This window comes from Gallus gallus, chromosome 4, assembly GCF_016699485.2.
Source record: "Gallus gallus isolate bGalGal1 chromosome 4, bGalGal1.mat.broiler.GRCg7b, whole genome shotgun sequence".
Lineage (NCBI taxonomy): Eukaryota > Metazoa > Chordata > Aves > Galliformes > Phasianidae > Gallus > Gallus gallus.
The window spans coordinates 57341945-57365911 of NC_052535.1; the positions used below are offsets into that span (position 1 = coordinate 57341945).

Sequence of the window (23967 nt, forward strand, 5' to 3'; positions counted from 1 at the left end):
GTTAGTCAACACCCTGTCGTGTTTTGTTTACATGAAGTAAATGGCTGCTGACATTTTCCTCTCACAGAATGACTGGCTCGGTCACCAGGTCTGTCTGGGCTTGTCACAGCTGTTTGGGTATCTTGGGAGAGGCCCAAATCTATACCAGCCTGAAATCTCCTGGAGGAGCGGGGTAAAGTCTTTTCACCTGGGCCTATATATGCTTCTCTTGTACCCCAGAATTTCTGTACATTAGAGCCGTCTCTTCAATGCTATCCCTTGGAATGGATGTAGGAAAGACAAGTGTTATTCCATGCTTCTATCATCCCATCCCCCTGTAGTTTCCAGACAGTTGTGCCTCACCTCTCTCAGATCTACCTAAAAGAAGGTGCTTACAGTCCTGCTCCCAGGGCACTCAGGCAGGTTCCAGCTCAAGCTGACTCACTCCTGCTGCTCCTTTCCACTCAGAAGAGCAGGGAAGAAGGCCACGAGGATGATACTGATGCTGATGTGTGCTACCTGTGCCGTGTCAGAACACAACCCAGGGCAAGCAGGAAGAGATGCCCCAGTGCCTTCTCCAGTCTAGCAATGACAGAGGGACTGGGTACTGAGAGGCATTTATTTGCTTCCTCTGCTTCTGCAGTGGACTGAATTGCTCCTTCTACCTCTTTTTGCCATATTTTCGTAGTTCTTCAGAGACGATAATATTTTTTTCCCCCTTCAAAGTCACTACAGCTGTACGTACCGTATAGCTGGGCTATGAAATAGCTGCTTTTCTGCATGCTGTTCCCATTATTAAAAAAGGCAAAATTCCAGGTAGATTTTTAAATTTTATTTTTCCTTAAGAAAAGAGACAAAGTACCATCTGTCCTGTTTGCAGTAATGGCTGCCATAAGTTCTTCCTTTGACAAGACTTGGAAATAAGACAAAAATAACCAAGACAACCGCTTCCCTAAGCTACAGAATCTCAACTAATAACATTGAAAAAGAAGCCAATAATATTGATCACTTGTGTACCTGTAGTTAAACTTCCAAAATCAGTGGAGAAGGAAGCTTAACTGGCCTTTCTGTAGTATAAGAACACAGAGCTACATTCCAAATGTAATTTTTTTTATGGATATAAATATAGGGGATGATTTTCAGACAAAGCTAATATTGCTGCTTAATACCCAAAGGTCCCACAAGGTGCACTTGGAAAGGAATCCCTGAGTGTATGTAGTAGGTATACTTCTGTATGAACCAAGAAGTAGATTTTCAGAGTGGTTCATGGAAGATCTGAGACCAGCTTGATCAGCAAGGACCCCAGTTGTGCCATCATTTCTGCCTTGAATAACCTGAAATATTTGCCCTATTTTTTCAGGGAAATTAATATCTCAAAATATAAAGCTATTCATGCGCACAAGCACTGGCAGGATCCAGGATCAGCAGCTACACAGACATTGCTCTGGCAGTGGTCTCCTGAGTGTCTGTAGAAAAAATATTAGACCTTAGTCCTCTAAGTTGCCTAGTTGAGAAATCCACATTGCTAAACATCTGAGGATCTGCATGCCCAGAGTGAGTGCCTGATGTTTTTAACAAAGACTTCAAGGGCCTGTCCATTCCTCTAGCCAAGCTCGTATCTCCTCCTTGTTTTCTTTCAGCCACTGAATATTGTTCTTCACCTGCTCAATTGACTGACTCCTGGGCGATTGTCCTGCCCCAGCATTAGGATATTTCTCAAAGAAATTTTCCATCTGGAAAAGAGAGAGAGAAACAACTGACATGAAGAAAATAACACTAGTGTTGGGCAAGTAGGTTTTTACGAGGACCAGATAAGCACAATTTTGGCTAAGTGAAATGTTAAAGTTCTGGCTTGTAGTACTGGAATAGTTTTACAGTAATTCATGCTGCTCTACACACTTGGTGAATAAAAAAACACCTAGCTTTCCAACCAGTAGATTTCAAAATACGCTGACATAAAACCAAGAGAAATGCTGGCACCTTACCTGCCAAAGCTGGAGGTCAGTGTTGAAATTTTGGCTGATAGTTACTATGCGACCAAGGGTTCTATCATTGATAGTGAATCTAGGAAAACAAAACAAAAAATCAAACAACATTTGAGGCAAAACTGTTCAAAATAAAGGGCACAATCAGTTATCTGAAGCTTTAACTTCTAAAGGCAATACAACAGAACATGCACCCAGATTTTGGTATTTTTGGAAATACTTGAAAAATAGTGCTCCTACAGAATATCTATACTGTTCTAAAATATGTCTACTAATGGGATGATCTTTTCTGTTTTTTTTTTTTTTTTTTTTTTTTTTTTTTTAATTTTACAGCCAATATCTTATTATTTCACATTGGAAATAGTGTGTTTAAAGACTTTTTTTCCTCCCAGGACTTCCTACTGTTTTGGAACCAAATTGCTGAGCAACAGAAATGTAGTCTGGTTCACAGCTCTAGACTGGCAGGTTTGTTCGGCTTCTGTGCCTTCACACACTGTTTAAAAGGGGAAAGAAGGAGAGCAAAACTGAACGGTGCACTCTTAATTCAGCTGCTCATCTTTACCTGTGCTGCTTGCTATCACCACCAGAAGGAATTCTAATATTACCTCTCTGTGCACCATCTTATTGTTATGAAATCTATAAAAAGAAAACTCTACATCAGAGTGGAGACATGACAATTGCAGAGTATTTCCATCCAATTACAAGATTTCTACACATTGATAGAACTCATTATACTTTTTTAATCACCTTTGGTCATTTAGGGAAAGAATGGTTTTTAAGTTAGCAGCAAAATATTTTTTCATAGCAGGTGGCTATGATTGTGTTGAATATGCTTTTGGTTTCCGTAACACAAGGAAGCTGACTATTAGAACTGCTTGCTTTTATGGAAATTAAAGAACAATCACAAACTTTGCCTTTCCAGAAAACAATCAATCAATCAATCAAACAAACAAACAAAAACAATAGAAGGCAGTGATTATAGCTGTATAGTGAAAATATAGAAGGACCTGGCATATGAGAAGATACACAGGTGGATGTAGATCCAAAATTCCAAATGAGTTCCTTAGCATACCTGTCAACTAAGTATTCCCAGTTAAGACGAATCCAGTCCCAGGCCATTGTTTTTCCATAGGTGTTATAGGAAATGTATCTCACGACTGTGAACACATCTTGGCTTTTGATGAGGCTGGAGTTGTATATGTATTTCAGATACCTAAGAGAAATCCCGTAAGAATCAGTGCAAACCTTTCATGAACGTCCAGGGAAGTCAACTAGTAAGTTAACACTTTCAATGGAGGCTTAGCTGATGAGGATGAGAGATAATGCAATGTTAGTATCTATATCTCCCAAGTTTTTGCCTCCTCATTCTACAGCTTGTTTCCAAGTAGTGATACTATTTTTTGTCTAGAGCATCTTAGAGGTGAACTACGCCAATCTAAAATGCAACTATCTATCTGTTGAAAACTGTATCAAGAGATAATAATGTACTGAAAGAAACCTGAACAAGTAGACATCTCTTTAGAAAAGAAGCAGAGGTTATGCATCTTAAGTTTCTTCGAAATACCTAAAAACTAGTAGTATTTCAGTATTTTAATCACGTAGTGAAAACAAAGTTGGAGCAGTCAGCAGCCCATCCAAACATCAAAAATTAGCGGTCCAGGCTATAAAGATCTTACAGGGACCATGAGGACATGTGCTCATGCTGAAATCTGGGCTGTTGCTTTGTTGCTGAAATCCTTATTCACACGAATTAATTTGGGCACAGCATGTCTGTATGTGCTGCAGTTATTCTCCCACTTACAGCACGAATGATTTTGGCTGACAGAGGAGTGGACCCTTATCATGCACACGTGCAGGGTGATGAGGACCATGATCTTAGCTGTAGAAGACTACCCTTTGGCTGTCATGCTGGGATTAAGGCTCTTTGTTTCTTTCCTATATGCTAGTGACAAGAACAATTTTATCAACCTCTTTCCTCCGTTTCCACCCTTTATTGTTTTAATAGTAAATTAATAGACACATTCTTCCTAATTTAGGAGCAGTTCTTTATTTTCTGCAAATTTTGGTTGATCTAGATTATTAATTTATGTCCTCATCATGACAGTGATTAGTTATCAAATGCCTTTAGGTTATGGCTGTTGTCGCTACAAGAATTATGAATAGAGTTCCATCCATCCACTATTCTAATTATCTTTTATATTTACTCTTCCTGTATCTCCTATATTTCCTTATTCCATCTTGTCTGAACTGCTCTTTCAAGCAGACTGCTCCATTCCGTGATATTTAAACAGGGTTCCAACAAACTGGTAAATGGCTCCAGTGGGGACATTTGCCAGCAGCTCTGCTCTATGGTACAACTACATGCCAAAGTATGAGATACACTTAAGGGAGTTGGTGCATCCCAGCAGAGTGGCAGCCTGGGGAGATGCTCGCCTGATCTGACAGCTGCACAGACCAGTACAGTATCCAGATTCCCCACTTCTGAATGCAGTTTCTCCCATTGGTGGGGTCCCATTCCTGGTCTGGGATGAACAGTGCTCTGGAAGTCATGTCTTTCTTTCCTGATTATAGAGGAAATGTAGAAGAAGAATCTTCTCCTGATGCCTCACTATTAGGCAGCTAAAATTACGCAGGGTAAAGGCACTGTTGGAAAAGCTGAGGGCTGTTGATCATTTGCAGAAACTACCATGTGTTCAATATCTGTCCACTAAAGTAGCAAGGCTTTTTTCTCCTATAATGCACTCTCAGAGGTGGGTGTTAAATAACTGTTCTTGAGAATGTGTTGCGTTCTGCATGCTGTAATCTGACAAAAATGACTGCACAGGAAAGAGGCGAACTGAAAGAGTACAGTGAATAGTTGCAGCTCTAGGGTAAGAATAATCTTTGTGCATTGAAATCACCTGTCCAGAAGGGTGATGTTATTCACTGATGCCAGGCCATACAGAAGTTTTTCTTTTTCTTGTGCTAATGAAGTTTCCTGGTATGTCTTGAACATGTAATTCCATGATGACTCATTGCCTGAATTCTGCATCCCATAGCGGTATACCAGGAGCCTGAGATTTACAGCAATGCTAGAATAACAACAACAAAAAAAAGTATTTTAATATTCTTCCCACATTTCCTGCTGGAGATCTGTGACCAAGTCCTTTGCCAGGACCCATGAGAACTCACGTTTGCCCTTGTAGCCATTGCTCAAATTGTTGAGAAGCATTGCTAAGAGATTCTACATCATTCATACTGCATGCGAAGTCTAGAACAGATGCACGAAGAAGCCTTTAAAAAGGAGGGGAAGAGAGATAGAATTATTTCCCTTCTGCTTAGCACTCCTTGTGTAACTCCTTCTTTATCAATAATATGCTAAAGAAAACTGAAAAGATTTTTCAACCTGTCCAAATGGCTTCCAGAATCACTCCAGCTCAGTTTATTCACAATGGGTTTTACCAGATAGCGAAAATATTCCTGAGGTAGAAAAAGAGATGGTTATTTGTATAGGTTTCATTAAATGGCAGTACATTTATATTTTTAATTTATTCCCTTTCATTTTCCAAGAACCACCATATCTTAAATGGAAAGGGATACAAACACACACACACATGATCTTTCCAGATCACCATGACATCAAATCTGAACATGTTCATGCATTCTTTCTTGCAACACTGATATGCAGGTAGAACAGAAGTCAGCCTGCTGCTCTCCAGCTTTGTCTTTGCCCCAAAGTGAAAGCCAGGGCATAGCATGGGCACACTGCCATAACTTTTTCCCAAAGGTAATCTTGACTTGAGGACACAGTTATTTTAGTGACCATTAAATCATGTTCAGTTTCAGGTCAGCTGTCAAACCTTCTGACTGCTATGTTGAGATAGTCATCCTTCGTGCTGAGGACAGGTGTCAGAGCTCTTGCCGCCCTGTATGTACTTATTTGTTATAAGCAGGACAGCCTTGACAAACAAATCTCTGTACTGTGACTTATGGTGATTGATTATAAGAATAAGCAGGCATAATTTATTTCCTCCAAATGCATAGAGCTTAGTTGTCAGTTCAGGTAATGCAGAAATCAGTGCTAAGAAGTTCTCAGCATTTGTTTAAGAGTACAGTAACAAAAACTAATTACTGATAGCTCAGCAACACTGAAAATCAATTGAACTTCAATATTATTGCCATTACAGATTCTCAACTGTCAGATCCATTGACCCCATGCAGGAATATATTTTTGTTTCATCACCTGAAACCGGAGATAGAGATTTGTATCGTCTTCAAGCATGTCTGCGATGTAAGTCACAGCTGATATAACTCTGTGCCAAGGTAAATAATCTGTTTCATTTATTAGGTATTTTGTGAGCTCCAGGGGGACAGAGTAATTCACAAGTCCAGCTCTGAGAACGGAGAAAACAGAATTTCTGTTATTTTGATGGATTTGGAGAACTTGCTTCTTTTAAGATGCTAGAGCACTACTCACTTTAGAAGGTCTGAAATAATAAATTTTAGGAGGGGGAAGATTGTCTGGAATGGAATCTGGGAGGTGTTTTCCAAAGACACCACTGAGAATTCCTGTTGGTCAATGCCTAATTGCAGGATCTTTTGCTGTAATGAGGAAGTTGCCCATATTATGAAGGAGCTCAGAGCTCCCAGAAGTGAGTAGCCCTTAACTGACTACGTTAACTCCAGTCATACAAAAGAAATCACTAGTTCTGTAGACATCCTGAAGCTGAGGAGCTTCAGACTTAGAGGTTGCTAACAGAGCTCACCCAAAGTTTATCTGCATCAGAGAGGCTGAGTACAAAAGCTAGGAGTTTCCAAGCATGTTTCTAAGGAAGATAGCTGAGGTGGTGATAAGTTCCTAATGCCATGCTGTGTGTTGTCAGCATGCCTCTGATTTTCTGGATGCATAGCTTCTTCTGAAGTACTTCTATCATTGTTTCCTACGTGATAAAAGTACCCCTTTCTGAAACCTCTGCAATTAAAGGCATCTTTCTTTCTCCACTGTGTAGTGAGGGAGCATTTCTCTTGACTATGTTGAAACTGCAAGTTACCAATGCATACTCTTATTTGCTCCTTCAAAAGGGCAACATAAGGTAAAAAATAGTTAAGACATTCAGAAATTTTCTTTTGGGCACTCGAGTCATTTCTAGTTAATAGAAAATGGAAAGTGAAAAACTTCTCTTGAACTCTGCAGGGAATTAGTTTACCTTGCTAAGGAAAAGGCATCATCCAAAATCCCTGCACGGTCAGCAGCTGAAAAATTCTGTACAAAAAGAGAATGAGAGTCATCAAGAATACATGGATCATTTGCAGAAAAAAAAAAACAACCTGTCTTTATAAACCTCTGTTAGAGACCAACCAGACAGGTTAATATTGTGACACTCACTTCGTGGTTGTTGACCAAAAGAGTGCTTAATGTGTTCCAATTTTGACTATCATAATTCACACGATAGAATCCAATGTGGTCTGGATTAATATTCAGAAAGGAATTAGCAGAGGATGTTATTGTAATTCCTGAAAAACAAACAAACAGTGATTAGTCAGCTCATCTTAAGTAACACAGAACTCATTGGAGATGCATTGATTCCAGAATTAATATTTAGTTTTAATGAGTATCAAAACAAGATCCAAGCCTCAACTTAGTTATTTTTTTTTTTAATGGCTTTGAGTAAAGACGAGTTAGTGTGGGCATTATGGACTGGATACCAGCACTTGTGTTAAAATGGTGAGTTACACTGGGGCAGCTGGTTTGTTAAATTTAAAATGAAGACCTCTGTGATTAGACTGAAAAATGATACTGGAAATCTTTATCTATTTATTACTCATAAAAGAGTCAAGGAAGTTTACCTGCAGAATCAGAGGTGTTGTAGAACGTGTAATTTGTTGAATTCCCCAGTCCCCATTTCACTGGTATATTCCATTTGTAACTGAAATTATTTAAAGGGAAAGAGAATCAAATTATATTTGAAATCAAATGCTAAAAATAAAACTCCAGCATATGTTTTTATTGGGCTAAACGTGTACATCATGTTTTATGAAGCAACTGTGTGTTTGTGCACGTATTCATCTACCAAGTATCCCTCATAACACGCCCTCCCTAGCTTTTTACCAATAGCTATTGTCTATGTTATAAAGACATTTCTGTACTGTGATACTCTATTCAGAGAACAAAATGTCAGACATTGCTGTGGTATGATTGGGGCAGTTATATTCCCTGAAAAGCAAAATAAAAGCGTGAAATGTCTGAGTGTGTTCATGTTCTAGAGATGGAGAATAAAAATAGCTTCCCTTATACTTCGTATTTATAGAAAGTTCTCAAAATGCATCTGGTAGACTGAGAAAGGGAGTAGAGTAAGGTTTTGTCCAGAATCCAATGTTGATGTGCTAGTCTAAGTTACTGCAGTACTTTGTTGACTGTGTGCCTACAGAGAATCCTTCTGAATACAGCCTCCCCCTCTTGGTGACTATGCTGGAGAGGGTAATTGCCCATAATCAGAGACTGTGCAGATGAATTTCTGGTGTGCTATGCCGTGTAGCTTATTACCATAACACTGGAATGTGCAGCTCCTTTAAGTAACATCTTCATGTCATGTCAGATAATAATCTAACAAGGAGTACAGCAATTAATTTAGTAAAAGATGATTGTACGTGGATGATTCATGTCAATGTTAATATGTCCAGGGCTCTGTGAAGACACCAGTTAATCTTCAGAATGCTCACTTGAAACAAGTGGCTAAGTGTTATTAACAAGTGGTTAAGTGTTATTAAACCTGTTTTACAGATGAGAAAACTGAAATACCAAATGTGACCTTATTTCTCACTCCTCGCATCCACGAGTAGCCGCAGTGGGTAGATGCAGGCTTCTTAGTCTGGGCTGTGCCCCATGTCCAAATGTATTGAGAACAGTCTGAAGGTTAGACACTAGAGAGCCACAGCATAGCCTGACCAAGGCTGTGAAGGGGCAGTCAGGGGAACAGGATGGCAGAGCACACTGTGAGCATACTTGTACAATCACCTACATAGTGCTGCTAAAATTATTAAGCCCTTTGGGTAGTCATCTGCTGTTCCATGTTAGCATATTACAATCCAACCGAGGGAGATTTTTCTTCTGTATAAACACCTTGGTGACAGGTGCTATAGGAAAACTTGTTTACAACTGTGTATTAAATGATCAGTCATTAATTTTCAGGAAATACCAAGATGAAGGTAATCGTACGTCCTGTTGTCTCCAGGAAGAAACATCAGCTATTGTTTTGTATCTTCTAAAAATATATATATTTAAAGGGATGTATACTCAGTGACTTTTTATGAGTCCTCTTATGGAGCTTATTGCCATAGAATTTAGAGAGTTTATTGTTTGGCCAGAAGCCTCAGAATTGTGTTTCCTCAAGAGAAAGCACATAAAAGATTATTTTTTTAAAATGGCTTGGAAATGCATTTAATAGGGGTGGGGGTAAGGATTTTATTTAGTTTTCATTACATGGTCTTGGGATTGCACACAGGAATGGTTTTTCCGAGCGTCAGATAGAATAGCTGTGTTCTCCCAACTGTACATGTTGAGGTCACATTCCTGATGTGCTATGCTGCAGCTACACCTTTGCCCAGTAGCCATATTTTAAGAGCACAAGGTTTCAAACTTTTTTTTTTTTTTTTTTTGAGTGTCAGCATTCATGGGAGGACTCTTTCAAGCCAAACAAGCTTGAAACAAGCAGGCAGATCAGTATACCACACCTGAAATTTTCAAAGGAGAAAACATATGCAAGACTTAAGAATTTTCACTGCTTAAATCAAAACCCTACATCCAGACATTAAGCGGGCCTGTCCCATTTTGGGGTAGAGTCTCTCAGGACCTTCCTCATCTTCATCCTGATCTGTGAGGCTGGAAGTGGGAGGTACTGACTTTCAGTAGATCAGCTTTTTGGCAAGAGATTGTCGGTCCCAGGATAGATAATATCAACATTATGATATATATTATTGCGGTTTGTTTTGAAGCCATTTATAAACGTTACACAGTCAAAACCATATTCCATCTTCACTTTAGGAATGGCAGGTACAGTACAAAGCTCAGCTTCCTGACAGGTTAAGGCAGGAACCATGCTGGGCTTTCTACTCAAGAAATGACAAAGGGCAAGGCACTCTTGAAGTCAGGCAAAAGAAGGATTCCTGAGTCTACTATCTCAGATCTTAGTGCAATAAGTCAAGATTTTAACACCAAGAAGTATTGTTTGCCTACATAATCTGTAACACCAGTCTTCATACAGAACAAGGCTGGAGTTTGCAGCTAGAGTTGCTTCCAAAAACTGCATTTTTTTTTCTTATGTTGGGAGAAGAACAACATCACTGATACGTGGGTAATGATCTCATCCTAACTCTTTTGATGTCTGTCAAAAGCTGCCAATACTGGGGAACTTCCATTGCTCAAGTAGTTTCTTTTTAACAAAAAACACAGCTATTTCTTCATTTTCTCCTTGTTCCTGCTCTTTGTGTAAAAATAGCTAGCAGCAATTGGTGAGAAGATGTATTTGGACAGACTTAATTCCTGTCCATACAGGCAGTTTTTGCTGATTTTGTTCTATCAGTCTAGCTGAAGGAATTAAACCTTCCTAATACAGGTTAATTTCAATACCTTTCACTAACTACTGGCAAAGTTGCGTTGCGTAAAAATTGGGACTAAGAATACATGCAAGGCCAGTTATTCACTTTTCAGTGCTGACCCTCCAATCTCCAAGCAGGATTAATCTCTCCATAAGTTAATCATCTGATAACAAGTACACTTCCCTATAGTATCCCACCTGTTTTGAAAAGGGTAATAAATGTCTGCAGCTGGTTGTCTGACTACATAAGAGCCTGAGAAGGCTACCCTTGTTTCTTTCAGATGGCTAAGTTTAACAATGCTAGCCTGAGCTAAACAGCAAGAAAACAGCTCTGGATAAGACTCAGCATTACTTATTAATGACTAACTCTTTCACAGTAATTCATGCTTTTAAGAGATGTAGAGAAGACCTTGTATTGTGTTATGTTTTACATCCTATGTCATGTAGGAAAAAGAATAAGCTTGTGTAGTACAAAATACCTGGACCATGATATCTGATTTCTGGGTAAAGGCAATTTTGTAGCAGTTTTCTTTATTCTGATGGACTGTAATTTGCAGTTATTCAGCAGATGCCTTGCAATCATCTGAGTTGTCTGCGTATGGAAATAAGATCTTTCGAGAGACCCTGTCCAATTTCATTCTGCGGTGATTGATGATGAAGCCCTGAGACAAAGGGCTGAAGCTGTCCTAAACTTGTAATATTTGCATATAAATTCGTGCATATAAAAAACAACAAGCACTGAGAGTAAGTTTACCAAGAAGAAGCATAATGCTGCCTATTTGTATGTCAGTAAGAGAGGGTATCTGTATAGGATTTCTACCTGTTTTGGACAGATATTTACAGTAGGGTCTTACCCGAGATCTGAAGGAGGATCAGAAGCATCTGCATTGGGATCCAAGAGAAAACGTTTCTGTGTGAGTACTGAATTACTTCCCATCTCCAAAACAGGGTAGCCCATCTGCCTTGTCCATGTATCCATGACTTCTCTCACAGGTTTATTACTTGCCTGTGAATGATGGGAGAAGGTTGCATGGCAAAAGCAAACTCAAGCCAAGGAGAAAAAGAAAAATAACAACAACAAAAAGCAATCTCTAATAGAAAGAATTATCTTGAAACCTGAACTCAGAGGAAATGAGATGTGGGAAGGATACTGGCTGGTAACATGGGCAAGAAATACTGAGGGCTCTTTGAGGGAAGTCCCCTTGCAAGCTGCAAGCACTCTCTCTCTCTCTCTCTCTCTTTTTAAGAAAGTAATAGAACAGGACATGAAGTTATCACCAGCAGATAAACTAATGTAAAATTGGTCTGTTCTATGGACCAGGAACTTCTGTTCTAAAGGCTGAAGCTGGAGAAAATTGCTTCTGCCTCCTCAGACTGCTGAGTGTAAAGGAAGGGTTATGCTTTGCATCTTTTTTCAGATAAAGTTAGTGATATGAAGATGCAGAGAACCAGAGACAGCACGTAGTTGAGTAGGAAGAAACATGAGATCAAGGAGAAAAAGAGAACTAGGAAGGGAACACAAGAGGGCAACTTGGGTTGGATGGGCATCCACTCTGAGGGAAGGGAAGGAAAGGAAATAGCATTAGGGAAGAATCTGGTCATATGTAGGTAGGCTTCTAGAGGATGATGAGATAGGAAGAAACAGGTCAGCCATAAAGAAAGGGAAAGATCAGAAAGTGGTGTGGCAAAGAACAAGCCTGCTGAGAAGTGGAAAATAGAGATGGAGACAAGCACCAAAATTAGTTGGTGATTTATAATATTGAGAGCTTTCAAACACATGAATCTGGTTAGAGATGACTGAGGATGTGGCATGTAAGTATGTGGTGAATGAGGAGTGTTTTCACCCATCAAATGAGTTTGTAGTGCAGGAGGGATGTTTCAGAAGCAGGCTGTTTGTTAACAAGGCCTCCTTTCTTTTTTCTTACCCCACTCCCCACATACTTGTGCCAAAAATGAAGAAATAATATAAAGTTCCTAGAAGTACGTTATGTTGTAATATGCTGGGAGGCTGCCTAGCTTATGGTCTCTCATTGATAGAAGAGCTATAAAATATAAAATGTTTAGAAAATTGAAATCAGTAGAGTGAGACGTGAAACTTGTATAAGTGAGAGTTTGGATACGTACCATTTCCAGGGCTTCCCAAAAATGTTGTGTCTTGGCATTCTGGAAATAGTGATTCTTCAAATATGCCTAGAGAGGAGTAGAAGACTGTAAAAATACTACCAGTTTTTTCTTTGTTGCCTATGAAAACAGTACATGTATTCAAATAGGATCGGTTGCATGGAATATCTGTGGGTGACATTTTATTGAACCTGGGGGGACCTTGAGCTATTTGTACACTGGTCCATTTCTCCGTCTTTACAGGCAGCATTCACTGCAACAGAGTTCCTGGACAATACCCCTGGAATGTTTTAAGCTGTTCTAAAAAAGGAGATCTGTTGCCTTAAGTTCACGAGTACAGGAGGCAAACAGTTACTTTAAGCAGTGCTTCGAGCTTTGCCTAAGGTGAAAATATGGAGAAGATCCTCAGAAATACTGAAAAGGTCTGTTAAATAAAAAGAAGCATTTTCTAGTGATAATGTGGTAGGTGGGAAAGTATTGAAATACTTCAAATCAGTCATAATGCATTATGATTGATTTATCTATATACACACTCCTACGCATATATCTACATATATTTTCCAGACGAGAACTTCACCTCTTATGAACAATTGTGTTAAGTATACCCATCTCAAGGAGAAAGTCAGCAAAGTCAAAAATAACATTAGGGAAGATAAAGTTGCTCATTGTAAATATGTTTCTGTCTGAGCATAAAGCTCCCTGATACATCCATCTTGTATTACCGCATGATTAAATGGATCCATATTCATGCGATAAACTTCCTTTGTACGTATCCCGTAATGCTGAAAGTCAGCACGTTTGTGTGTTCTTTGTATTTTATTTGAATGGACAGCAGCATGCTCTGCTGCAATTTTCTGTTTAATGAAAGAGGTTGTTAATAATGGGGAAGTTATTTCAGGAGATTTCACTAGCTGTGGAAGCAGAGAATTCTGGTCACCTCTGAGATGTGATCAAAATGGAATAGAAAAAAGTAGCATTATAAGAAATAATGGTGTATCTGCCAGCTTTAAACACTGTTCCTGTCCTGCGCCTTTTCTGTCAGTTTAATGTGCGCTTTCCTACCTTGCTAACAGGATCTGGTGAGGTTTAGTCAGTAGATGGTGCTGTTTGTCTCATTGTTAGCTACAGCTACCTATTTTTGTTTTGAAAGCTCTGAGTAAAGAAGAAGCATTTATCTTTTGTGGACGAGGTGGTTTTCCTATATTGTAGGACTGTCCTGACTGAATATATAAATGAAAAAACAAGGAAAATACAACTTTCCTGTAGCTGCCCATAAATGTGCTTTCCAGAAGGAGAGTAACTAAGAGTGTATTTGGTAAATGTGCATTGTAACATTCCAGAGACATCAGAGGTTGATTCAAAGGAAAAAGCAGATAACCTTATTTCTGGATGGTCTCTTCTATGCTATTTTCCACTTCTGTAGTTTAGTAGCACCATTTTTTTTTCCTCCAAGAGAGAAAACAATGAACTAGATGACATCTCCCTTTTCTACTCCCGGTTACCACTGCTCCCTCAGGCTGGTGCTCCAGCATCAGGTCTAAGGGCATGGAGCAACTTACATCTGTAAGAATTTCCCTGCGAAGCTGGCTGGGGTCAGCTGGTTGCATAAAGCTGCAGACATGCTTTACAGCTGAATGAGGGAATTCTAGCTGACAGCAGGATCAACCCCACAGTTTAAGAGGTTTCTTTGCTATCAACTGTCATAGATTTTGGTCCTCATTGGCAGACTACCAAATCTTCTTGCGGTTTGCATTCCTATTTTGTGGGAGAGTGGAACATTCCCTTGACACTGTCCACTCAGCACAGAAATAAGCTGAATGTTCTTCCTACTAATACCAGAATTTCTCATATTCACTTTTTGAATAATGGTTTTGCTACTGCTCCATGATGAAGGGCTTCCCTCCTGGCATGTTTTGGTGACACTCATACCTGACACCCTTTCTGGAAGAGTTCTGGGGTAATCCAGTCTTGAAGCATCCTGAGAATCGATGCACCCTGAAGGCAAAGGGAAAAGGAAGAAGGTCATTTCACAGTGCTTTAACATGGTATTTCTATTCATCTGAAAAGCAACATAGGAATGAATATTTTATAAAGCAAAAGTAGAAACTATCCATCTGACAATGGAAATGTTTTATCTCATTCCTTTGCAGCACTGCCTGCACAAACCTGTTTCTGCATGTGAGAGTTGGTCTTTAGTACTGATCAGATGCCTGCTGTTGGGGGTGACTATCCCACCACTCTGCCAGTTCATACAAGTGGGGCTCCCTGTTGCACTTCAAATAGGAGCCAGTCCCATCCAGCCCAGCAGCATGAGTAAGGAATTGAGTTTTACTGAATGGCCAGGATGTAGGGAACTAACACAATGCAAGTCTGGGGCCATCACATACTGGGGGTGTCAGCTCCATATTCAGACTGTGTTTTGCTGATCACTGATGTAAGAGCTTTAGTTTCTGAAGCAGAGTAGAACCGGGATCAGAGAAGTGACTGGCTTTGGTGTCACAGAAATAACTAGGACCTTGAAGAAAGAAACAAAGGAAATACAGATGAAAGAAGCAGAGAACAGTGAGGGTCAAAGAACAATATAGGCAAAAAATGAGGAAAGTGAAAAGCAATGCAACACAAATCTAAAATGCAAAATGTGATTTGGGGATTAGTGTGTTTTCATTTTCCCAACTAAATCAAAGGGCAGCTGAAAGCCTAAAACTATGAATGGTTTAAAAATCCAGTTGTCCCATGAAAACGTAAATGTTATATATGAGTTCTTGGTAAATCCTGTCTCCTTTATTTATGTGTCTGAGAATAAAAACTTGGCTGCTCTTGTCTCAGGAGAGTAACTGAAGAGGTATGCCTCAGAACGCTTTCCAGCTATTGTTGTGAAGTCAAGGTGGTTAGTAGATGACACTTTTTCTGGTATAGTAACTTAATCTATTTGACACAAAGTATGTTCAGTAAATGGTTGAATGAAACAGCCACTAATGGATGCCTGTTCTATCATAAGGCTACTGGTGATTAACAGTGAATGTAAGGCTATGTGTATGCAGTAGGGTAACTCACCTTTATCTATCAGCCACTTCTTATGTGATATAACCTCTCATAGACCATCCCCTCTCATTTATATTAAAAATCAGAGGAGAATAATGCACTAATGCAAGCATTTGGGGCCAGTGGACTTTTATTTTCCTTTAAACTGCAATGTGTAGTTAGTTGCTGTATCTTAATGCAGTTGCTTTTCAGTCATTTTTCATGTCCATCCTTTAAAGTTAATAACAGAGTGCATTTGAGGAAAAACCCATGCTAGCAAAATTACTAGTTATAGGAACCCCAGTGTTTTCTGAACTTCTCTATATTTCAAATATTTGGGAAGATTCAAGAGAACAACCTTAACTTGAATAGCTGGCATCTGGTGATGTCTCTACTCCTTTGACAGAGTTGGAGCAATTGCCGAATGTATGATTGGACTGCATATAGTAGAAATGTGGAACTTTTAATCCTAAGCTTCTCTGCTTGGGAGGTTCCAAAACTGTGGGGCTCCCAAGAGAAAATTTCCAGCAGAACTCTTAAATATCTGTTTTCTAGAAAGGTAATCAATGCTTGAATTACAAAGATTTAAAATAATCATCATTTCAACACAATCTGCTGCATTGAGTCATGATTAAACTGGAATGCAATTATTTATATTAATTCTGCATTCACTCAGCTCTGTTCTAGTAAGGTTTTCCTAGTGCATAACGCTGTCCTGATCATGCAGCAGCTAGGTTCATTTACAGAACACACTGCAATGGCTCCACAGACCCTGAGGCATTTCATTAGACTTTTAGGATCGTATAAGACTTGTAATTGCTCTGGTAAAACTAACAGAGAACATTCCAAAATATGCTTTATTTGTTTATTGGTGGATTATCATGAGGAGATTGTTTTTCTAAGAAAAATACTAAATAGAAGCCAAAATAAGACCAAAAAGAAACAAGTTAATTTTGTCATGCATTTATATATAAATACCAACAGCAATTTGAGCTAAATCTACGTGAAGACTTTCTCATTCAAGCCAAATTATATCCCAAGCCAAATTATATCCCAAGCAGACTGTTCCCAAACAATGCACGAGTCCTCAAGTATTTTGCTTAAAAAAAAAAAAAGAAAATCATGTAGCAATTATCTAGGGACAAAGAGATGAGTTAAAGCTATGATTTTTTTCTCCATTGTTTTTTTTTCAGACTGTGCAAAAATGTGCCTCTTACTTAGGCAATAAAATACATTTTGGTTTGGTGTGTTTGATTTAACTCTGGATGTTTTCTTGACTTTCATTAGCTTGATTTAAGAACGTCAGTGTTACACAACACAGGTTTTTGTATGGTTTATGATTTGAGTGTGAGGAATTTATGATGCAATAAATACTGATTGTATTGTTGGATAGAGGATTTAACAGTTGAAAACAGAAAACTGATGGAAATGGATGGATCAAGTCTAGCTAATAAAAGTAATACCTATGGCTATAGATTTTAGCTGAAACACGAGTAAGCTAAAATCAATGAAATACATACTTTTTCTCTAGTTGGTAATGAGAACTTGGAGAGGAACAAGTAGGACTTAACAATGGTGGATTTTGCATGTTCAGTGAAAACATCAGATAGAAACCACAGACAATCATAATGAAGCTGTCTATACAGCCGTGTCTGTCAGCATCATATGCAACATGGTACGGGAGATGGCTGGTTGAGCCCCACAACACTCAATGAACTGTGAATTTAACATCTCCCAGTTTAGGGACAGTGCTCGTAGAGTCTGGTGATAGCCCATATTTGTTCAGACTTTTAGGGTGCCTGGGATCCTTTGAGCAACATATGACAAAAAATTACTTTCCTATTTTCACTGCTTGATTCCCTGCCTTGCTTCCTAAAAATAGAAGTTATGGTGTTCCAGAGTTGCCCTGGGGAAGACAGAGAGAGGATATGTGGACATCTGCCCTTGTGTTAGATTGTGTCTTGACTTAACTGGGCTGCATCAACACATAAGGTGATGGGAGTGCGAGCTGCTTAGTGACTGGCTTAATATAATTACTAGTAGTAGATATTGCTAGTATCAGTGGCTACTCTCACCGTCACTTTTGATTGAATCATCATTGACAACAGGGAACATTCCAGAGAAAAGCTCTGTGCAAACACAACCCCTGCTGGCTTAGGAACTGTGGCTATGAACTCCTCTGACTTTTATCTTCTCTCCTAAGCCTCCACTTCCTTTGCAGCTGAAGTCACTGCAGGAGGATGTCTTACCTTACTGTAGGATATCCCATCAAACACAGAGGTGATTTCAGCTGGGGTTGATACATCAACCACAATTGGGTGGGAAGAAAGCAAAGAGTCATCCTTCATTACAGGAAGCACATCATCAATTAAAACCTGTTCAAGCTGAAAAAGAGAAGATGTTAGAAGATGCACAAAACATGACTGTATACTTCACCAAATAAGTAGCTTGAGCTGCAGCTTCTCTAGGGGGAGGCATTTGGAAATGGAATGAATTGTCACATCCTTTAAAGAGGACTTGCAAATTCATATTTTACCTCTGAGATGGCAGGGATACGTTTTTTCCTTAACTATGATAAATCACCTTTTACAAATCCCATTTCCCTCGTGTATCATACCACCGTAAAGCCCCCCCAATAGGCATAAAATGTCTGCGTTTTGGATTTGAGCAGTGTGACAATATCTCAAAGCATTAGGGGTTCCTCCTGTGAAAATGGAGCTGGGGGGAAAGGAAGCGGTCTTCTCCATTGTACTGGTAATTATCATTTCTTAAAAGATAAAGTAACCTGTAAGCTAAATCCCCTTACTTCTTAACCGATATTGGTACAAGACTAAATTTCAATTTAGTTTTTCTCTTCTAATGCTCAATAGGATGAAAATGCTGAGACGGTTCTCAGTCTTAAATGAATATGACATCTACATATGAAAAAGGCTTTCAAATTCTAGGCTCAGCAATGAAAATTGTTTTTTTCTTAGGGAAGCAGCACAACAGATCTCCTACTTCAAAGTCCAAAAGAGGTGCAAGAGTGATTTTTGTCCTCAGCCTCATATAACACAATAAGAAGAGATATTTGTGGAGTAGCAGGTAGGTGCTGCCTGCTCCAGACATCACTAGACTTGATGATGGTCTCAACCTCTGCAGCATCTGCCCAACTTTCTTCCAGGGTATGTGTTGTACATTTTCTAGTATCTAGAATGTCATTACTCCTGTATGACGAGGGAAATATTAATGCTATATGCCATCACATTTGTTTGGCAGAAACCTCACTTTCCCCACACACTGCTATCATTCCTCACAGCATAATGATTATTTAATGCTACTCTTTTTGTATGGAAGCCCTGGAAGCAACTGGAGTTGTTTTTGCTGCTGTTAGCACCACAGGCCATTCACTGTCACTGCCTAACTTTACACTGTGCAGATTAGAGGCACTTTGAGTTGAGAAGAGATACTACAGCCAAACTACTTAAATAAATGACATTCTCCATCTTCCAGTGTTGGATCTTTGAACAACCTTACAACACCTCTAAGGCTTTGCACGGAATCCACCTATGTATCGTCTGCAATAATAATAACTAAATACTTCACTTGTTAAAAGGGATAACTGTTCCCAGTGAACTAAAATTTTACAAAGTTTATTTTGATTAGTTTCAGACTATAATGTGGGGAGGTAGAAATGTTTAATCCAACTTTTTCTTTACATTGCACAGTACTACATTGCTGTTTTTTTTTTTTTTTTTTTTAATCAGTATATTTTAAGTCTTCATCATTGTTGCCTAATTTTTATGCTGTAGTAGAAATGCTAAGTCATGGCTTGAACCAGTGACTGAGTACCTGGTGGGAAAGCAGGGCCAACCCAGGGGAGTTCAGATACAAGCAATGCAGCTGAGTGACCAGAAGGGTTGGAGCCAGGATCCACTCCTTCACAGATCTCATTTAAGGGTTGGCAGTGGAGGGAAGGGTGTTCTGCTGGAGATCTCTGCCTACCAGGGGCCTTCCAAAGGTGAGCAGATGCTTTCCTTTGTTTCTGTGTCCATGTCTGCTGCATTTAAGCATATCCTCACTTTCTGTAGCCTAGGACTTCGCTACTCTGCTATCATCGCTGTGCTTTCCATCGCATTATAGCAGTACATGTGCTCTTCCAAAATGCTCCCGCCACACCTGCCAACTTTCTACAAGACAGAAATTATTACCATTTGCCAATCTGGTTCTGCAGTATTTACTCCCAGGAACTCAAAGTAGCTGGCAAATCCTTCATTTAACCACAAGTCATCCCACCAGTCCATCGTCACAATATTTCCAAACCACTGTAATTATAAACATTGAAAGAAGTAGTTTTAGCTGAGTAGTAAATGTACATTTCTGTATTACACATTTTTACATTTCCAGCTGTTGCCAGATGAAAATTATCCTAATTCTGGGGTTTAAATTGGAATTCAGTCCTTGTCTGATGTTAAAAATTTACTTTTTATTATAAGATTACATATTACTGGGGAGATCACTAATGATTCATATGCCACTGAAAATATTTTTAGTTTCTTCCTTTTGATTTGATGATTTGTGCTTGTACAGATATGTTTTCAGACAGCCTCCGGAGTGTATAGTTGTTCCTATTTGCTTGCCCAAAAGAGACATCTGCACATGCAAATTAGTTCATTTCAGACATTTCAGACAGATTTTCATAAGCTGGCTCACCGTATGGACACAAGCATCTAATTTCCTGAGAGAAATTCAAAGGCAGTATAGTAGTTCTGGTAACAAAGTTCTATTAGGGAGTGGTTTTAATGTGGTATTTGCAATCAAAGTGTGAACACGCACACAGTATCCTGAGATGCAATTAATTAATTAATGCAGTTTTCACAATTAAAAAATTGCTACTACGCATTTAAAACACTTTAAAAATGAACTGTGTTCTAAAACATACCTGATGAACGAGCTCATGGGCTACCACAGCTGCCACTCTCTGTTGGTTGGAACTGGCAGACTCGTTGGGATCATAAAGTAAGTTTGTTTCTCTGTATGTGATCAGCCCCCAGTTCTCCATAGCACCTGTTCCAAAATCTGGAATAGCAATTTTGTCTGTATGGAAAGAAAGAGAACGTGATTACTACCGTATATTTTAAGCCAGCTGAATTGCCCTCTTTCTGCTTTTTCATAACCTGTTCTGCTTGTCATGTATGGTTCTGGCTTACTGCTGTGGACTGCAGTCCATAACCTTTGCTTAAGAAGCGCAGAACTGGCCTACAGAAGCTGACAGCAAGTGTCTGAACACTGCTGGGATTAACAGCGCTACAATCAGTTGCACTAGCTGAGGATCTGTCCTGAGACAGGATGCTATGCCACCTCCTGAGAGCATGCATATCATACATTACTTAATTTTGGCTCCAGAAATTAATAGTATTATTTGGGAATGCGCTGTAGGCTGTAAACCACTTGAAACTATCTGCAGCATAATGAGGCATGCCACTGTTTGTCTCTTAGTTGTATTAAAAATATTTATTGACATGTTAACTGAAGTAAATCCCCCATGCAGTGAACAACATCTGCTTCTACTCCTGGCAATTTGTGAGGGTCACTCCTTCATGGTCAGTAATCAATACGGGTTTAAATGAGAATTGTGAATTAAATTGGACTGGCATTTTCTTCTGCAAATAATTACTACAACCTTTCTATTCAAGTGAGTGAAAAAGTGCAGATGGATTTAAAACTGAATAGAACAAACAGCCATCACTGCACCCTAATAGAAGACAGAAATTAGTAATTTTAATTTAAACAACTTGATTATGGAATCAAAGGCAATAGTCTGACAGGGGCTCCACAGAGTGTCAAAATGAGCATTGCAAGGAGAATGGCAATTCCAGAAGCCATAACTCAGAGGGAAATAACTCGATAAACATTCTGCAGGAACAAATTTGATTCATCAGGTTTGATCTAGATGACTTCTAATGCTGAGGGAACAATGCAGTAAGTCGAAAATTGTGATCCAACAAATAGATATTCTGAGAAAAGCAATATAAAAATTACAAGAGCATCTACCCTCTGATACTGCTGACCTGGTGTTTCCAGCCCTGGAATGCAGACAGATCTCTAATCGTGCTGATGTGCAAAATCATCAGGCATTTATAGAAATGAAAGCTTGGATATGCAGCATGAGAGCGATATAGTCCCAGCTGTTAATAGTGACCAGTGTGTGAAATGACAGCACACTGTACAAGCTTTCCTAATTCAGTTTTTGTTGAAATGCAAATGGATATTTCCAGGGAACTCCTCCAATATTTTGAAAGGAGGTAAGTATCTATTGCTGAAATAATGTTAGTTAGACTGTTAGATGTGCTTATTTGTAGTTATTTTTTTCCCCTAGCCTCTTAAGTGTATGAATCTGATTGAATTATCTCTTTGGAGGTCTTAGGAGGGGATGTTTCCAATGCATTTTCACAACTCAGATTACATTCCTGACTTAATTACTTTGAACTGCATAAAACAGATCCACAGTCGAGACAGCCGAAGTTCAAGGATGCCCAATGGTACTTTATTTTTTGGCTTATTTTGTAATCATGGGCATCATCTGATACTTTACCTGCTCTTGTTTTGCTCTGTCTTTTATAAGTCCAGCAGTAGCAACCTTGAATTATATGCTGGACTACAGTCATTTTTCTAAGATGTGATTACACACCCACTTTGCAATGAGCTTAGTAAATAGTATGACATACTCTCTGGCAGTTTATATTTTACTTATCTCATGGCTGACTTTTTTCCAGTTCTCATGAAAGTGATGCATGTTTTTCTCAAACTTGATCTGGCTTCATTTTAGCTCATCGTGTTCCTCTGCTGATGTCACCAATGATTCCTCTGATTTTCCACAAGTCACCCTAAAATAACTGTGCCAGGATCAGTTCATTTGGGAGAGCTGCTAACTGACCTTTTACTGAGACCAACTCTCTCACCATGACATTGAAGAACTACATGGGTATGATTTTACATCCTGAAAGAATATTAGCAGGTAGCAACCGAACACTTTCATGCTCTGTTTTCCACCAAAGCACAGGGAACAGTAGGAGAAACATAATGACAGTGAATTAACAAAATGAAAAATGTAAGTACTAATAATCACCTAGTTTTGGGAGAGAGTAGCTCAAATTAAAGTACTTTTCAAAGAAGTCAAACACAGTTTTTGTTATATTTGCTGCGTACTCTGCCGTGTGTAATTGCTGTGGCTGGGCGTAAACTCTCAGCTGTAAAATAGAGAGAAACAATTAGAGTAGCTTTCAGTTAAGAGGAACCAGAAGGTAGCAAGTATTGAAAAATAATTTAACATGCACACCTATAACACTGCATTTTTTCTCCAAGAGACTGTCCTGAATGGTGAATTCTATTCCCTGACATTCAAAAAAAGGTTAAATGCTATTTTGTTTTAAATGTCAAATGATACAATTTTTTCAAATCTCATACATGAGAGACAAAGTCAGTGTTATCTGAGAATGCTTTCGACAGTATGCCTAAACGGCAAAACTGGTAAGACCCCTTTCCAGAAGCTGGCAATGGCCATCTCCGCACTTCAAAGCTTGGATAAGGACCTGGGTGCCTTACCAGCCTCTCCTTCTTCTAGGCCTTGTTTTCTCTAGAAGGATACCTGCACAAACATCCTTAAGGAAATCCTCTTGTTCTGATTTGCTCATTAATTTGGACAGATCTCATCCCTTTCAAAAGGCACATCTTTTAGCTCTGTGTGCAATGCGTGATCATTTCCACACTCCTTTTACAAATCTGAACTTGCTTTTTCTGATGAAGGCAAAAAATGGTGTCTCAAGTGCTGGCTTTTCCATCCTTGGGTTTGGTGTGTGGGACTGCTTTGACTGTTACTGTCAAATAATAGGAAACCATGAGCCCAGGAGTCCTTACGGTATCCATAACCATGATGAGTTGTCCTACAGTGTGAAAAGGCCTTTTGAGACATTATCTCCACATTGGAAAGATGAAGTTTCCCTTCAGAACCCAAGAAAAACCTTTTTATTTTTTTTTCCTCTCAATCTCTTTGTCCCAGTACTCCTACGTATATAATCTGCGCTGCTCTTGCGGGAACTGTAGGCTGTCCTCTTCCCTGTCCCTGAATGTCTGTGGTATTGAGTGAATTTTCTGGCTTTGAGATAACTGATCTGTGTTTTTGTAGGGTCTGTGTCTCTTATGAATGGGCCACATTTTTCTGTCTGTGTTGGTGTGGCTTGTTTACTCCTTAGTCCTGTCTTACAGCCAGGCATTTAGGATCCAAACTGAGCAAAGGAGCTGCCCTACGC

At 39.2% G+C, this 23967-nt stretch overlaps 1 protein-coding gene across 1 annotated transcript in view; it reads right to left on the reverse strand.

Annotated features, from left to right (window-relative positions):
- Nucleotides 1-796: 796 nt before the first annotated feature.
- The window catches only part of ENPEP (glutamyl aminopeptidase), a 34369-nt gene continuing 11198 nt past the window's right edge, over nucleotides 797-23967 (reverse strand). The window contains exons 4-20 of the mRNA XM_426327.7: nucleotides 22788-22908; nucleotides 20601-20755; nucleotides 19870-19983; nucleotides 17929-18063; nucleotides 14588-14653; nucleotides 12662-12727; nucleotides 11392-11543; nucleotides 7791-7870; nucleotides 7330-7457; nucleotides 7151-7206; nucleotides 6187-6337; nucleotides 5350-5423; nucleotides 5136-5237; nucleotides 4865-5035; nucleotides 3037-3177; nucleotides 1965-2043; nucleotides 797-1712 (exon numbers count right to left, since the gene is read on the reverse strand). Coding sequence (XP_426327.4) covers nucleotides 1563-1712; nucleotides 1965-2043; nucleotides 3037-3177; nucleotides 4865-5035; nucleotides 5136-5237; nucleotides 5350-5423; nucleotides 6187-6337; nucleotides 7151-7206; nucleotides 7330-7457; nucleotides 7791-7870; nucleotides 11392-11543; nucleotides 12662-12727; nucleotides 14588-14653; nucleotides 17929-18063; nucleotides 19870-19983; nucleotides 20601-20755; nucleotides 22788-22908 — 1941 coding nt within the window. The 3' untranslated portion in view covers nucleotides 797-1562. The remainder of the gene's footprint in view (nucleotides 1713-1964; nucleotides 2044-3036; nucleotides 3178-4864; nucleotides 5036-5135; nucleotides 5238-5349; nucleotides 5424-6186; nucleotides 6338-7150; nucleotides 7207-7329; nucleotides 7458-7790; nucleotides 7871-11391; nucleotides 11544-12661; nucleotides 12728-14587; nucleotides 14654-17928; nucleotides 18064-19869; nucleotides 19984-20600; nucleotides 20756-22787; nucleotides 22909-23967) is intronic.